At 44.1% G+C, this 14,115-nt stretch overlaps 1 protein-coding gene across 2 annotated transcripts in view; it reads left to right on the top strand.

The window, feature by feature from the left end:
- Positions 1-10,374, top strand: part of LOC134353414 (protein ATP1B4-like) — a 53,311-nt gene extending 42,937 nt beyond the window's left edge. For both annotated transcript variants that reach the window (XM_063061444.1, XM_063061445.1), the window contains 3 exons: positions 7,113-7,169; positions 9,013-9,102; positions 9,822-10,374. In XM_063061444.1, coding sequence (XP_062917514.1) covers positions 7,113-7,169; positions 9,013-9,102; positions 9,822-9,983 — 309 coding nt within the window. In that variant the 3' untranslated portion in view covers positions 9,984-10,374. The remainder of the gene's footprint in view (positions 1-7,112; positions 7,170-9,012; positions 9,103-9,821) is intronic.
- The last annotated feature ends 3,741 nt before the right edge of the window (positions 10,375-14,115 follow it).

Genomic DNA, 14,115 nt, shown 5'->3' with positions numbered 1-14,115 from the left:
TGGATACTACAGAGAGAGTGCAGAGGAAGTTTACAAGGATGTTGCCTGGATTGGAGGGTGTACAATATGAGAATAGGTTGAGTGAACTTGGCCTTTTCTCCTTGGAGCGACGGAGGATGAGAAATGACCTGATAGAGGTGTATAAGATGATGAGAGGCATTGATCGTGTGGATAGCCAGAGGCTTTTCCCCAGGGCTGAAATGGTTAGCACGAGGGGGCATAGTTTTAAGGTGCTTGGAAAGAGGTACCGAGGGGGTGTCAGGGGTAAGTTTTTCACACAGAGAGTGGTGGGTGTGTGGAATGCACTGCCAGCGGTGGTGGTGGAAGCGGATACAATAGGGTCTTTTAAGAGACTCTTAGATAGGTACATGGAGCTTAGAAAAATGGAGGGTTATGCGGTAGGGAAATTCTAGGCAGTTTTTAGAGTAGGTTACATGGTTGGCACAACATTGTGGGCTGAAGGGCCTGACATATGCTGTAGATTTCTATGTTCTATGACTTGAAGACCTGTTATAGGGAAAGGTTGTGCAGATTTGGACTTGATTCCCTGAGTGTCGGAGAATGAGGGGAGCTTTGATAGAGGCGTACACAATTACGACAGTGATAGACAGGAAAAGTGCAAGCAGGCTTTTCCCACTGATGTTGGGTGAGACTAGAACTAGAGGTCATGGGTTAAGGGTGAAAGGTGAAACATTTAAGGGGAAAATGAGGGGGAACTTCTTCACTCAGAGGGTGGTGAGAGTGTGGAGCAAGCTGCCAGCAGAAGTGGTGGATGTGGGTTTGATTGCAACATTTAAGAGGAATTTGGATAAGTACATAGATGGGAGGGGTATGAGGGGCTATGATCTAGGTGAAGGTCAATGGGACTAGGCAGATTAATAGTCTGTCATAGATGGGCCATAAGTCCTGTTTCTGTGCTGTAGTCAAGTCAAGTCAAGTCTATGTTGTAGTTTTACACATCTATTGTTGTCAGGGAAGTCTCCTTACCTCAATGAGTGTTAATCAAGTAGCATTTTCAGGGCAGGAAACTGAAATCAAGAGATGACAATACTACCCAACCTCCAATTTTATCTCTGTGGTACTGCATCCTCTGGGAGCTCCTGGGAACCTTAATGTTAGTGGCACCATGAAAGTTCACTGCCACTCTGGAAGAAGACCTTTGGCATTCTGCTTAATCTTAAACTCTGCTTCTGAGAACACAAGAAGAAAGAAAGATTACCTTTATTTGTCACATGTATAACGAAACAGCGGAACACAGTGAAATGCGTAATTTTGCATCAACAGCCTACACAGTCTGAGAAGGTGCTGAAGCAGCTCACAAGCATTGCCATGTTTTCAATGCCAAAGTAGCATGTCCACAACCTGCTACCTTCAACCCTAACCTGTACACCTCTGGAATGCGGGAGGGAAACCGGAGCACTCGGATGTAACCCACACGGTCACATGGGGAGAACGCACAAAATCCTTACAGACAGAAGCAGGAATTGAACCCTCAGCGGAGATCACTGGCGCTGTGAAGTGTTGCGATGACCACTATGCTACCATGCCACCCTTCGAGGATGCCTACTCTCACTGTTGCCCATGCCTTTGCCCAGCTTCATTCCACCTGCACCTTTATGGATCTACTCCTACCCTCCAGGGACCAATCTGTACTCTGAAACAAGTCCTGCTGGGTCATCAGCCCACCCTTTTAGAGTTATATTGGTTCACCAACATTTCTGATCTCCGTACGTACCCATCGATAAGACTGAATTAGGCCATTCAGCCCATCGAGTCTGCTTTGCCATTCAAAATGGCTGATTTAATTTCCTTCTCAACCCCATTCTCCTGCCTTCTCCCCATAATCTTCAGCGACCTTACTAATGAAGAACCTATCAAACTCCACTTTCTGTATACCCAGTGACTTGTCTCCTACAGATGTCTCTGGCAATGAATTCCACTGCGCTCTGGCTAAAGAAATCCCTCCTCATCTCTGTTCTAAACCCCACAGTCTTTTCTGAAGTCTCCAAGCTCATTGGTGGAAATACTTTCAGCCATCCAGGCTGTGTTTATATTCTCTCACTAAATTCCTTGCATCACTCTACCTTGGCCATTGTTTTCCTTTAACTCGCTGCAAAGCAGCATAATCTTTCAAGATGCATCACAATGGAAATTTTCAAGTATTTCTTCTGTGGTCAGTGTTTTCGTGGCTGGTTTCATGTTTTGTTGATATTTATCTTCATGTGTCAATTAGTCTGGGAGCATTAGTGGATGCCAGAATCTGCTAATGAAGTCGCGAAAGGTGATGTCTAACGCCTGCAACATACAGAACTTGTTGATTAAATCGAGACAGTGCACAATAGAGCGTCCTTAGAGTCATAGTGGACTACAGCACAGAAACAGGCCTTTCAGCCCATCTAGTCTGTGCCCAACTCTTATTCTGCCTAGTTCCATTGACCCGGAGCTGGAGCATTGCCCTCCGTAATCCTCCCATCCATGTAACTATCCAAACTTCTCTTAACTGTTGCAATCAAACCCATATCCACCACTTCCGTTTGCAGCTTGTTCCACACGGACAAACCTTCTAAGTGAAGAAGTTCTCCCTTAGGTTCCCCTTAAATATTTATCCATTCACACTTAAGGCATATCCTCTAGTTGTACTCTCATCCAGCCTCAGTAGGAAAAGCCTGCTTTGCATTTACCCTATCTTTACCCCTCATAATTTTGTATACCTCTGTCAAATCTCCCCTCATTCTCCTACACTCCAGTGAATGAAGTCCTTCAGATTTCCTGAAATGCCTGACAGACAAAATGTACCCAAATTATTCACATCAAGTTCCTACAGATGCAAAGAGAAACGAGTTATCAGTTAATTGTTTCTAGATATATTGGTTTTAAAGTAAATCTTTTCCAAGATATGGGCATCGTTGGCAAAGTCAATATTCATGGCTAAGTATTCCTGTAGGTAGTGTTGAGCTCTCTGTTTGAAGTACAATAGTCCACATCAGGAGAATGTCCTCATCATAGGACCATAAGATTTAGGAGCAGAAGTTGGCCATTCAGCCCATCGAGTCTTCTCTGCCATTCAATCATGGGCTAATCCACTTCATCCAGTCATCCCTACTCCCCTGCTTTCACCCCATACCCTTTGATGCCCTGGCTAATCAAGAACCTATCAATCTCTGCCTTAAATACACCCAATGACTTGGCCTCCACAGCTGCTTGTGGCAACAAATTCCACAGATTTACCACCATCTGACTAAAGTAATTTCTCCGCATCTCAGTTCTAAAAGGATGTCCTTCAATCCTGAAGTCGTGCCCTCTTGTCCTAGATGTGGTTTGTTGAGGGATTCCTGGCTTTCGATCTTATACCAAAGAATAAACACTAGTATGTACAAATTAGTATGTAGTGAGACCTTGAAGGGAACACAGATGGTGTTCCACAGTACTTTGGGTTGCTAGGTTGTGACAAGAATGACAAATATATTCAACAGGGTACCTAAGTGATCAATGTGTGCTTGTTACATTTTCCTCAGTAATACACTGAAGCAGCTGCCTACACAAGTTCTGAGGTAAGGCAGGAACCAATGACTTTCTTGTCAATCAGTGTCTCCAGTGTGCTAAAAGATGCTTTAACAATTAGCAAACTATTCCTGGAATTTGCTAAGTGAATACAATGTACTTCATGTAATGTTGAGATTTTATAAAGCATTGGTGAGGCCTCACTTGGAGTATTGTGAGCAGTTTTGAGCCCTTTATCTTAGAAAGGATGTGCTGAAATTGGAGAGGGTTCAAAAGAGGTTCACGAAAATGATTCCAGGATTGAATGGCTGGTCATATGAAGAGGGTTTGATGGCTCTGGGCCTGTACTCATTGAAACATCAAATGTTGAAAGGCCTTGATGGAGTGGATGTTTCCTATGGTGGGAGAGTCTAGGACCAGAGGGTTCTGTCAAGAGCAGGTCTGTCAGCATCGATGTAGGGGAATAAGCAGTTGACATTTCAGGCCAAGACCCTTCACCAGTTTATTCCTCTCCATAGATGCCGCCTGACCTGCTGAGTTCCGCCATTATTTTGTGTGTGTTGCTCTTGGTCTCCAGCATCTGCAGAATCTCTAGTGTTTCGTGTTTGTCTGGATGTTTCTCAAATTTTGCGAGAATATTTATCTCGAACACTTCCTCAGGTAGTACACAGGAGTCCCCCTGCTCTCGGTGTGAAAATTTTCTTCTCAGATGCCTTCATAATTTTGACTATTGCTCATGGTATTGGGACTTGATTGTGCTCTACAGATCCCACTGATTCTGTCCTGTCCTCCTCTTCCATTGGGTAGAAGATACAAAAGCCTGTGAGCACGTAGCACCCTGGATCAAGGACAGGACAGCTTCTACCCTGCTGTTATAAAACTATTAAAATAGTTTGTAGGGTTGTTCGCTGAGCCTGGCAGTTAGGTCACAAATGCTTCGTCACCAGTCACAGTGACGTCATCTGTGCATGGTTCAGTGTTGTTTCTGATGAGTGCTTGCATTTATATTGGTTCAACTCGTTGTTTGGATTAGTTAAAATAGTTCCATAAGACATAGGAGCAGAATTAGGCCATTTGGCCCATCAAGTCTTCACCACCATTTCATCATGGCTCATCTATAATCGCTCTCAACCCCACTCTCCCACCTTCTCCCCATAATCTTTGACACCCTTCCTAATTAAGAACCTATCAACTTCTGCTTTAAATATGTCCAAAGACTTGGCCTCCACAGTCATCCATACTATAATAAGTTGGACTCTTGATCTCACCTTTACCTCATTGTGATCTATTCTGCATTGTTATTGCAGACAAGTTAAGCATACAAATTAGCCAGAAAAAGCGGCTCACCTGAGGACTGGGAGAAATTCAGAGTCCAGCAGAGGAGGACAAAGGGCTTAATTAGGAAAGGGAAAAAAAATTATGAGAGAAAACTGGCAGGGAACATAAAAACTGACTGTAAAAGCTTTTATAGATATGTGAAAAGAAAAAGATTGTTTAAGACAAATGTAGATCCCTTACAGACAGAAACAGGTGAATTGATTATGGGGAACAAAGACATGGCAGACCAACTGAATAACTACTTTGGTTCTGTCTTCACTAAGGAGGACATAAATAATCTAACGGAAATAGTAGGGGATAGAGGATCTAGTGAGATGGAGGAACTGAGGGAAATACATGTTTGTAGGGAAGTGGTGTTAGGTAAATTGAAGGGATTAAAGGCAGATAAATCCCCAGGGCCAGATGGTCTGTATCCCAGAGTGCTTAAGGAAGTAGCCCAAGAAATAGTGGATGCATTAGTGATAATTTTTCAAAACTCTTTAGATTCTGGACTAGTTCCTGAGGATTGGAGGGTGGCTAATGTAACCCCGCTATTTTAAAAAAGGAGGGAGAGAGAAACCGGGGAATTACAGACCGGTTAGCCTAACATCGGTGGTGGGGAAAATGCTAGAGTCAGTTATCAAAGATGTGATAACAGCACATTTGGAAAGCGGTGAAATCATTGGACAAAGTCAGCATGGATTTGTGAAAGGAAAATCATGTCTGACGAATCTCATAGAATTTTTTGAGGATGTAACTAGTAGAGTGGATAGGGGAGAACCAGTGGATGTGGTATATTTGGATTTTCAAAAGGCTTTTGACAAGGTCCCACACAGGAGATTAGTGTGCAAACTTAAAGCACACGGTATTGGGGGTAATGTATTGATGTGGATAGAGAATTGGTTAGCAGACAGGAAGCAAAGAGTGGGAATAAACGGGACCTTTTCAGAATGGCAGGCAGTGACTAGTGGGGTACCGCAAGGCTCAGTGCTGGGACCCCAGTTGTTTACAATATATATTAATGACTTAGATGAGGGAATTAAATGCAGCATCTCCAAGTTTGCGGATGACACGAAGCTGGGCGACAGTGTTAGCTGTGAGGAGGATGCTAAGAGGATGCAGGGTGACTTGGATAGGTTAGGTGAGTGGACAAATTCACGGCAGATGCAATTTAATGTGGATAAATGTGAGGTTATCCACTCTGGTGGCAAAAACAGGAAAACAGATTATTATCTGAATGGCGGCCGATTAGGAAAAGGGGAGGTGCAATGAGACCTGGGTGTCATTATACACCAGTCATTGAAAGTGGGCATGCAGGTACAGCAGGCGGTGAAAAAGGTGAATGGTATGCTGGCATTCATAGCAAGAGGATTCGAGTACAGGAGCAGGGAGGTACTACTGCAGTTGTACAAGGCCTTGGTGAGACCACACCTGGAGTATTGTGTGCAGTTTTGGTCCCCTAATCTGAGGAAAGACATTCTTGCCATAGAGGGAGTACAAAGAAGGTTCACCAGATTGATTCCTGGGATGGCAGGACTTTCATATGATGAAAGACTGGATCGACTAGGCTTATACTCTCTGGAATTTAGAAGATTGAGGGGGGATCTTATTGAAATGTATAAAATCCTAAAGGGATTGGACAGGCTAGATGCAGGAAGATTGTTCCCGATGTTGGGGAAGTCCAGAACGAGGGGTCAGAGTTTGAGGATAAAGGGAAAGCCTTTTAGGACTGAGATGAGAAAAACTTCTTCACACAGAGAATGGTGAATCTGTGGAATTCTCTGCCACAGGAAACAGTTGAGGCCAGTTTATTGACTATATTTAAGAGGGAGTTAGATATGGCCCTTGTGACTAAAGGGATCAGGGGGTATGGAGAGAAGGCAGGTACAGGGTTCTGAGTTGGATGATCAGCCATGATCATACTGAATGGTGGTGCAGGCTCGAAGGGCCGAATGGCCTACTCCTGCACCTATTTTCTATGTTTTAGCTTGTTCTGTCTCAGTAACATTGTGCAATGATTTGATCTAGAAACATAGAAAACCTACAGCCCAATACAGGCCCTTCGGCCCACAAAGCTGTACCAAACATGTCCTTACGTGAGAAATTACCTAGGGTTACCCATAGCCCTCTATTTTTCTGAACTCCATGTACCTGTCCAGGAGTCTCTTAAAAGGCCCTATTGTATCCGCAGACCCTCTCGAAACAGAATACAAGACAAGCTTTTCACTGTAAATCAGTATATGTGACAATGATAAACCAGTTCCAATTTTGTTGATATTCAATTCTTATTTCAGATCATTGGATACTTGCCTGGCAAAGGAACCAAACCCTATGTGAGTTGTGAAATGATGGTGAGTGACATATCATAAACACCCATATTAAAGCTTGCATTGAGTCATTGCAGTAATGCTGGCGGTCATCAGCCAATCAAGTATACACCAATGTGTGGTTGTATTCGAGCGAAGTTTAAGCAGAATGCATGAGTATTAAAAAAAAATTAAAGATTAGTTTTATTTGTCACATGTACATTGAAACATGGAGCAAAATGCATCATTTTGTGTCAATGACCAACACAGTTGGAGGATGTGCTGGGGCAGCCTGCAACTCTCACCACGTTTCCAGTGCCACCATAGCACGTCCACAACATACTAACCCTAAAGCACCACTGCTCCATCCACCAAAGCAGAACTTCCCGGTGGCCATTTTAATTCCCATCGCCATTCCCCTTCCGACATGTCGGTCCGTGGCCTCTTTTGTGCCACAGTGAGGCCACTCACAGGATGGAGGAGCAACTCCTTATACTGCATTTGTGCAGTCTTCAACCCAATGGCACGAATATCAATTTCTCCTTCTGGAAACTTTTTCCCCCTCCCCCTCCCCCTCCCCCTCCCCTCCTCTTCTATTCTCCACTCTGGCCTTTTATCTCTTCTCACCTGCTTATAACTTCCTCCTAGATCACCTCCTCCTTTACTTTCTCCTATGGTCCACTCTCCTCTCCTATCAGATTCCTTCTTCTCCAGCCCTTGACTTTTCCCACTCACCTGGCTTCACCTTTCACCTTCCAGCTCTGCCCCCCCCACCCCCATCTTTTTACTCTGGCATCTTCCCCCTTCCATTTCCGTCCTGAAGCACGGACTTGGCCTGAAACGTCGACTGTTTATTCCTCTCCACAGATGCCGCCTGACCTGCTGAATTCCTCCAGCATTTTGTGTGAGTTGCTTGGATTTCCAGCATCTGCAGAATTTCTTGTGTTTATACTAACCCCAAACTGTACCCAGAGAAAACCCATGTGGTCTCCAGGAAACACACAAACTCCTTATAGACAGCAGCGGGCATTTTACCTGGGTCACTGTCACTGTAAAGAGTTGCACTATCTTGTATGCTGGTGTCACTTAATTAATACAATGGACAGCTTATAAAGGCTGGTTCATCTTAGGTGTATTAAAGTGCACATTATTGATGTTGTACAATGAATTCAACCACAGCCTACAGAATTTATTTCTCTCTCACTCTGCAACTTTTACAACATCGTCCATTCATGGAAAAACCCGACACTTAAAGTAACTGGTTCACAAAAGGAAACTGGCTTAGATCCCAGAGGAGCTGACTGCGGACTGAGGGGTCAGCAGTGGAAAGGGTGAGCAGACCCAAGCTCCTAGCTATCAACATCTCCGAAGGTTCATCCTGGGAGCAACATACTGATGCAATTATGAAGAAAGCAGGACAGCAGCAATATTTCATTGGGAGATTGAGGAGATTAGATATGTCATTAAGGCCTCTGGTAAATTTCTACAGACTGTTCTGACTGGTTGCATCATCATCTGTTTTGGAGGCACATATGCACAGGGTGCAGGGGGTTGTAAGCTCATTATGGACACTAACCTCCCCACCAGTGAGGAGATCTTCAAAAGGCAATGCCACAAGATGGCAGCATCCGTCATTAAAGACCCTCACCTCCTGGGACATGCCCGCATCTCATTACAATAAGGGAGAAGCCGGAAGAGACACACACAACATTTTAGAAACAATTTCATCCCCTTTGCGATCAGATTTCTGAACGGACCATGACTTCATGATTACTACCTCGCTATTTCTCGTTTACAATTATTTATATATTTTTACTGAAACTCATGTTAATTTGTTAGTTTTGACAGTACCATTAATAGAAAATAAATATATACTTGCTCTTTTCAGAAAGGAAACAACAATGTTACAATTCACTTCCATCCACGTGAGGGAACCTTTGATCTTATGTACTTTCCTTATTACGGCAAACTGACACATGTAAGTGGCTAATTCCTTTCTGTTTCACTCAGGAATACCATCGCCCTCCTGTAGAAGGATTCTTCATCACTGTTTCTGTAACAATTTTGTTTAACCAGTCAGGGTTGTTAGCCCTGAGCTGAACCCCTGAACCTGGAGGACCGGTGGACCACTCTTGGTCTGGCCTCTTGCCCTTTGACTTGTTAGCCATGGGTGACCCTACCAGGAGCCAAAGCACAAAGCTCCTGTCAGCGTAGATCTCTGGGTCACTGAGGCATGCAAGCCTCCATACCATGACAAGGTTGTGGTCCTTGTTGGCCAGAAATGCCAACTCTTTGTTCCTTTCCATAGATGCATCCTGGCCTGCTGAGTTCCTCCAGCATTGTGTGTGTGTGTGTGTGACGTTACTTTGCAAGTTCATTAGATTTGGTTATAACATTTTCCAATATGCCAGCCCTCTCCACGTTACAACAGGACCCCGTTCCTGTGAATGGTTTGTAATCTGGACAGTCTGCAACGTGGAAATGCGGCTGTGAACAGAATTCACATGTGGCAGAGAATTGCAGTAGTGGGCAAGTCCATCCTGCTGGTGTCTCAAACGTTGGTTCTATAAAGGATTGTGCACAACTTGGGTGTTTGTAACATGGGCAGGATCTGCATTCAATGTGCAAATAGTCGTGGCAAGGACACGCGTTACCTGTTTGAAGGAAATAAAACATTAATCCTATTTGAATTTTTAGGTAAATTACTCAACCCCTCTGGTGGCAATGCAATATGAACTGATGGAGAAAAACTCTAAAGTCAGAATTCAATGCAAGGTAAATGGGCGTGGCATCAAAAACAACATCGTTCAAGACAGATATTCTGGCAGAATTTTTTTCACCCTCAACGTCAAGGAATAACATGAGATGTGGGCTTGTATGAAAGATACAGAGAATGGTTCTGTGCCGATGACTTGGTTTCTTAGCCAAGTATCTGGAAGACGTGTTGATAGCATAACCATTCTATTGCTAAGGTACAGAAACTTAATAGACTGATCCCAACCCCCTGAATTTATTGGTAGAAGGTTTATTTGAATCTGCGTTAGTTTTGGTATGCAAATGGTAAACATATCTCTGTAAAGTCTCCACTATATTAAAATTATAATTGTTTACTTTGTCAAACTACACAAACTATGGATGAGTTAATTACTCTATTTCTCATTCAATAATTACTTGATTTTGAATTTGGTTGCAATTTCTACAGAGTGGCTCATAATTTTCTGACAGAAATAAATGTTTTATATTCAAATTAGTCATTTTGCAAGTGCTTGTGTACTGCACTGGGCACAGAGAACTGCCAATGATTTCAGTCTCGCGTTAGAACCCCATACTCCAAGTGAAGAACGATGAGTTAGGTTTGTGTTGTTCTTCAGTGAACTGCATGAGGAAACCGGTGCGGGAGAGTTTTTAAAGTGGAAAAACTGTTGCACTGCGTCAGTTCCACTCTCTCAACCTCAGAAGTCTGGGTGCGGTGGTCCGAGTAGTCATCAGGTCTGGGATCTTCCTTGGCTGCAGTGGATGACCATGACTTGTGTTTCGTCACACCCTTCGCTCTCCACAAAGCATTGTAGAACTGCCTTCACGGCCATTGGATCTCACAACTGATTTCATCGACCTGGTCTGCTGGAGCTGATTTCGCATGCTGGGACAGGCACGTCACGATTTCACTCAGGTATGCAGCCTACTGGCTGTCCTCACCTGGTTTAGCCTGCCCGTCAGAGCGGTGTGCTAGAATGCAGCAGCTGGCTGCTGGCACATGCAAACAGCTACTCGGTGGGGACCAAAGGCAAGTGAGCTGACCCAGGATAGACACAAACCCCTTCACCAGAGATCCTACCCCTACTTGGACACCCCTACACCCTGTACTCCAAACACAATGTGTGAAATATCTGGTTAAATTCCTCCAGCATTTCTAAAAATGCTCATGTGGCTCCACACAGCCCGTGATGTTAAATCATTCAGGGGCTGTCTGGCTTGTGGATGAATTTTCTGTAACTCTTAAGTGGAATCAAATTAGAGTCATACAGCACCGAAGCACGGCCTTCAGCCCATCTCCTTCATGCTACCCTTCAGGTCCTAATCTACACTAGCACCATTGTTTTCAGGCACTTGACCTGTAACCTTCCGTGGCTTGGTGATTCAAGATATCGTCTAGATACTAGTCTCTGCCTGCGTTCCAGACCCCAACCATCCCCTGGGTGCAAAAAGCACCCCCCTCGTATCCCCCTTAAAATATTTCAAAAGTTCTCAGTAAATTTATTATCAAAGTCACCATATGATACCTTGAGATTCATTTCCTTGCAGGCATTCATAGGAAAATAAAATAAAGCCGTACATAACAAAAACCAACAAACAAGCGGGGGTCTGTGCTGGGACCTCTGCTGTTTTGCGATGTATATAAATGTCCTGGATGGAAATGTAGATGGGTGGGTTAGTAAGTTTGCAGATGATATGAAGCTTGGTGGTGTTGTGGATAGTGTTGAAGACTGGCAAAGAATGGGACAAGATATAGATCAGTTGCAGATAGGGGCAGAGAAATGGCAGATGGAGTTTAACCTAGTTGAGTGTGAGGTGTTGCAACTTCATGAGGGCAAATGCAAGGAGACAGTACACAGTCAGGGGCAAGATGCTTAACAGTGCTGAGCAGAGAGATCTTGGGGTCAATGTTCATAGGTCATGGAAGTGGTTACACAGGTCAATAGGGTGGTTAAGAAAGCTTATGGAATGCTTGTTTTTATTAGTCGAGGCATTGAATTCAAAAGGCAGAGGTTATGTTGCAACTTTATAAAACTCTGGTGAGGCCATATCTGGAGTACTGCATACAGTTCTGGTCACCCCACTGCAGGAAGGATGTTGAGGCTTTGGAGAGGGCGCAGAAGAGGTTTACCAGCATGCTGCCTGGTTTAGAGAGCATGTGCTATCACAAGAGGCTGGACAAACATGGGTTTTGTCTGGAGTGGTGCAGGCTGAGGGGAGATCTGATAGAGAGGCACAGACAGAGCAGACAGGGAGTATCATTTCCCCAGCGTAGAAATGTCTAAAACCAGAGGGCATGCGTTGAAAGTGAGAGGGGGTAGGTTCAAGGTGGCTGTGAGGGGTAAGTATTTTACTCAGAGTGGTGGATGCCTGGGATGTCCTGCCTGGTACGGTGGTAGACACAAATACATTAGAGGCTTTTAAGCGTCACATGGATGTAAGGAAGATTAAGGAAAAAGGAAAATGCTGTAGGTAGGAGGGATTTGTTTATTTTTTATGGGGGAGGGTTTGATGTACTTTTTAGCTGGTTCTGCACAACATTGTGAGCCAAAGAGCCTATTCCATTCTATGTAACCAACGTGCACAAAAATGACGAACTCTGCAAAACAAAGATATTCCTAAAGAGTTGTAGAGTTCTTGAGAGCGAGTCAGTAGGTTGTACAATCAATTTAGAGTTGAGGTGAGTAAAATGTTCCATGCTGTTTCAGGTTGTATGGTGATAATTGTTCCCGAATCTGGAGTGGGACCTAAGGCTCCTGTACCTCCTTCCTGATGGTAGTAGCGAGAGGAGAACATGGCCTGGATGGTGGAGGTCCCTGATGATGGATGCTGCTTTCTTCTGGCAGCACACCTTGTAGATATGCACAGTGATGGACAGAGCTGATCCTGTGATGGACTGGGCCGTATCCATAACATTTTTGTGGACTTTTCTGTTCCTGGGCCTTGGTGTTTCCATACCAGGCCATGGTACAATCAGTCAGGATAGTCTTCACTGTGCAGCTATAGAAGTTTATCAAAGTCTCAGATGACATGGCAAAGTTATTTCCCATGGTAGGGAGTCTCGGACAAGAGGGCACAACTTCAGGATTAAAGGACGTCTATTTAGAACAGAGATGTGGAGAAATTACTTTAGTCAGAGGGTGGTAAATCTGTGGAACTTGTTGCCACGAGTGGCTGTGGAGGCCAAGTCATTGGGTGCAATTAAGGCAGAGATAGATAGGTTCTGGATTAGCCAGGGCATCAAAGGGTATGGGGAGAAGGCAGGGGAGTAGGGGATGACTGGAAGAATTGGATCAGCCCATGATTGATTGGCAGAGCAGACTCGATGGGCCGAATGGCCCAATTCTGCTCCTATATCTTATGGTCTTAAGTGCTGAATCTGTAAACTTCTAAGAAAGCAGATATACTGTCACACCTTCTTTGCAAAGGCACTTATGCGCTGGTCCCAGGACGGATCCCCGGAAATGGTAACGCCGTGGAATTTAAAGCTACTGATCCACCTCCACTTCCAGTCCCATAATGAGGACTAATTAAGTTAAATTTAACGTTAACCTAAACCTATGCCCTCAAACTTTTGGCACTTCTGCTATGGGAAATACTACACAGAGGTTCATTTCCTCACAGGTGTTTACAGGAAAATAAAGAAATATAATTCAATAGAATTTATGAGAAACAACCCCTGTGAAAAAGACGACAAGCTGTGCAAATATAAATAAATAAATAATGTTGAGGATATGAACTGTCCAGTCACTGAAAGTGGATCCGTTGGTGGTGGAATGAGTTCAGCGTTGAGGTGAGTGAAGTTATCCTCGCAGGATTTGTGCCTCATGATCGTGTACACTTTTATCAGCCTCCTTCAACAGACCCAGCCTGTCCCATGCTATATGCTAGTGATTTGCCTCTTCACCCTCTCTGGTGCAATCATGTCCTTCTGCTGGCATGGCAACCAGAAGCAGGCACAGCACTCCAGCAACATGCACAAAATGCTGGAGAAACTCAGCAAGTCAGGCAGCATCTGTGGAGAGAAATGAACAGTCGACACTTCCAGCTGGGACCCTTCGTCAGGATTGCTTCACAGCTGTGGCATAAACCAGTATTTTATGAAGTTGTACCATAAACTCTCCATTATTTATACTTCATTGTTGCCAAACAATTGATACTAGAACGTACAATCATCACAGCGATATTTGATTCTGCACTTCCCGCTCCATGGATTACAAATCGATAGTAAATATTA

This window comes from Mobula hypostoma, chromosome 10, assembly GCF_963921235.1.
Source record: "Mobula hypostoma chromosome 10, sMobHyp1.1, whole genome shotgun sequence".
Classification (NCBI taxonomy): domain Eukaryota; kingdom Metazoa; phylum Chordata; class Chondrichthyes; order Myliobatiformes; family Myliobatidae; genus Mobula; species Mobula hypostoma.
Note: the sequence above shows the minus strand (reverse complement) of the source record. Positions and strands in the feature narration are given on the sequence as shown.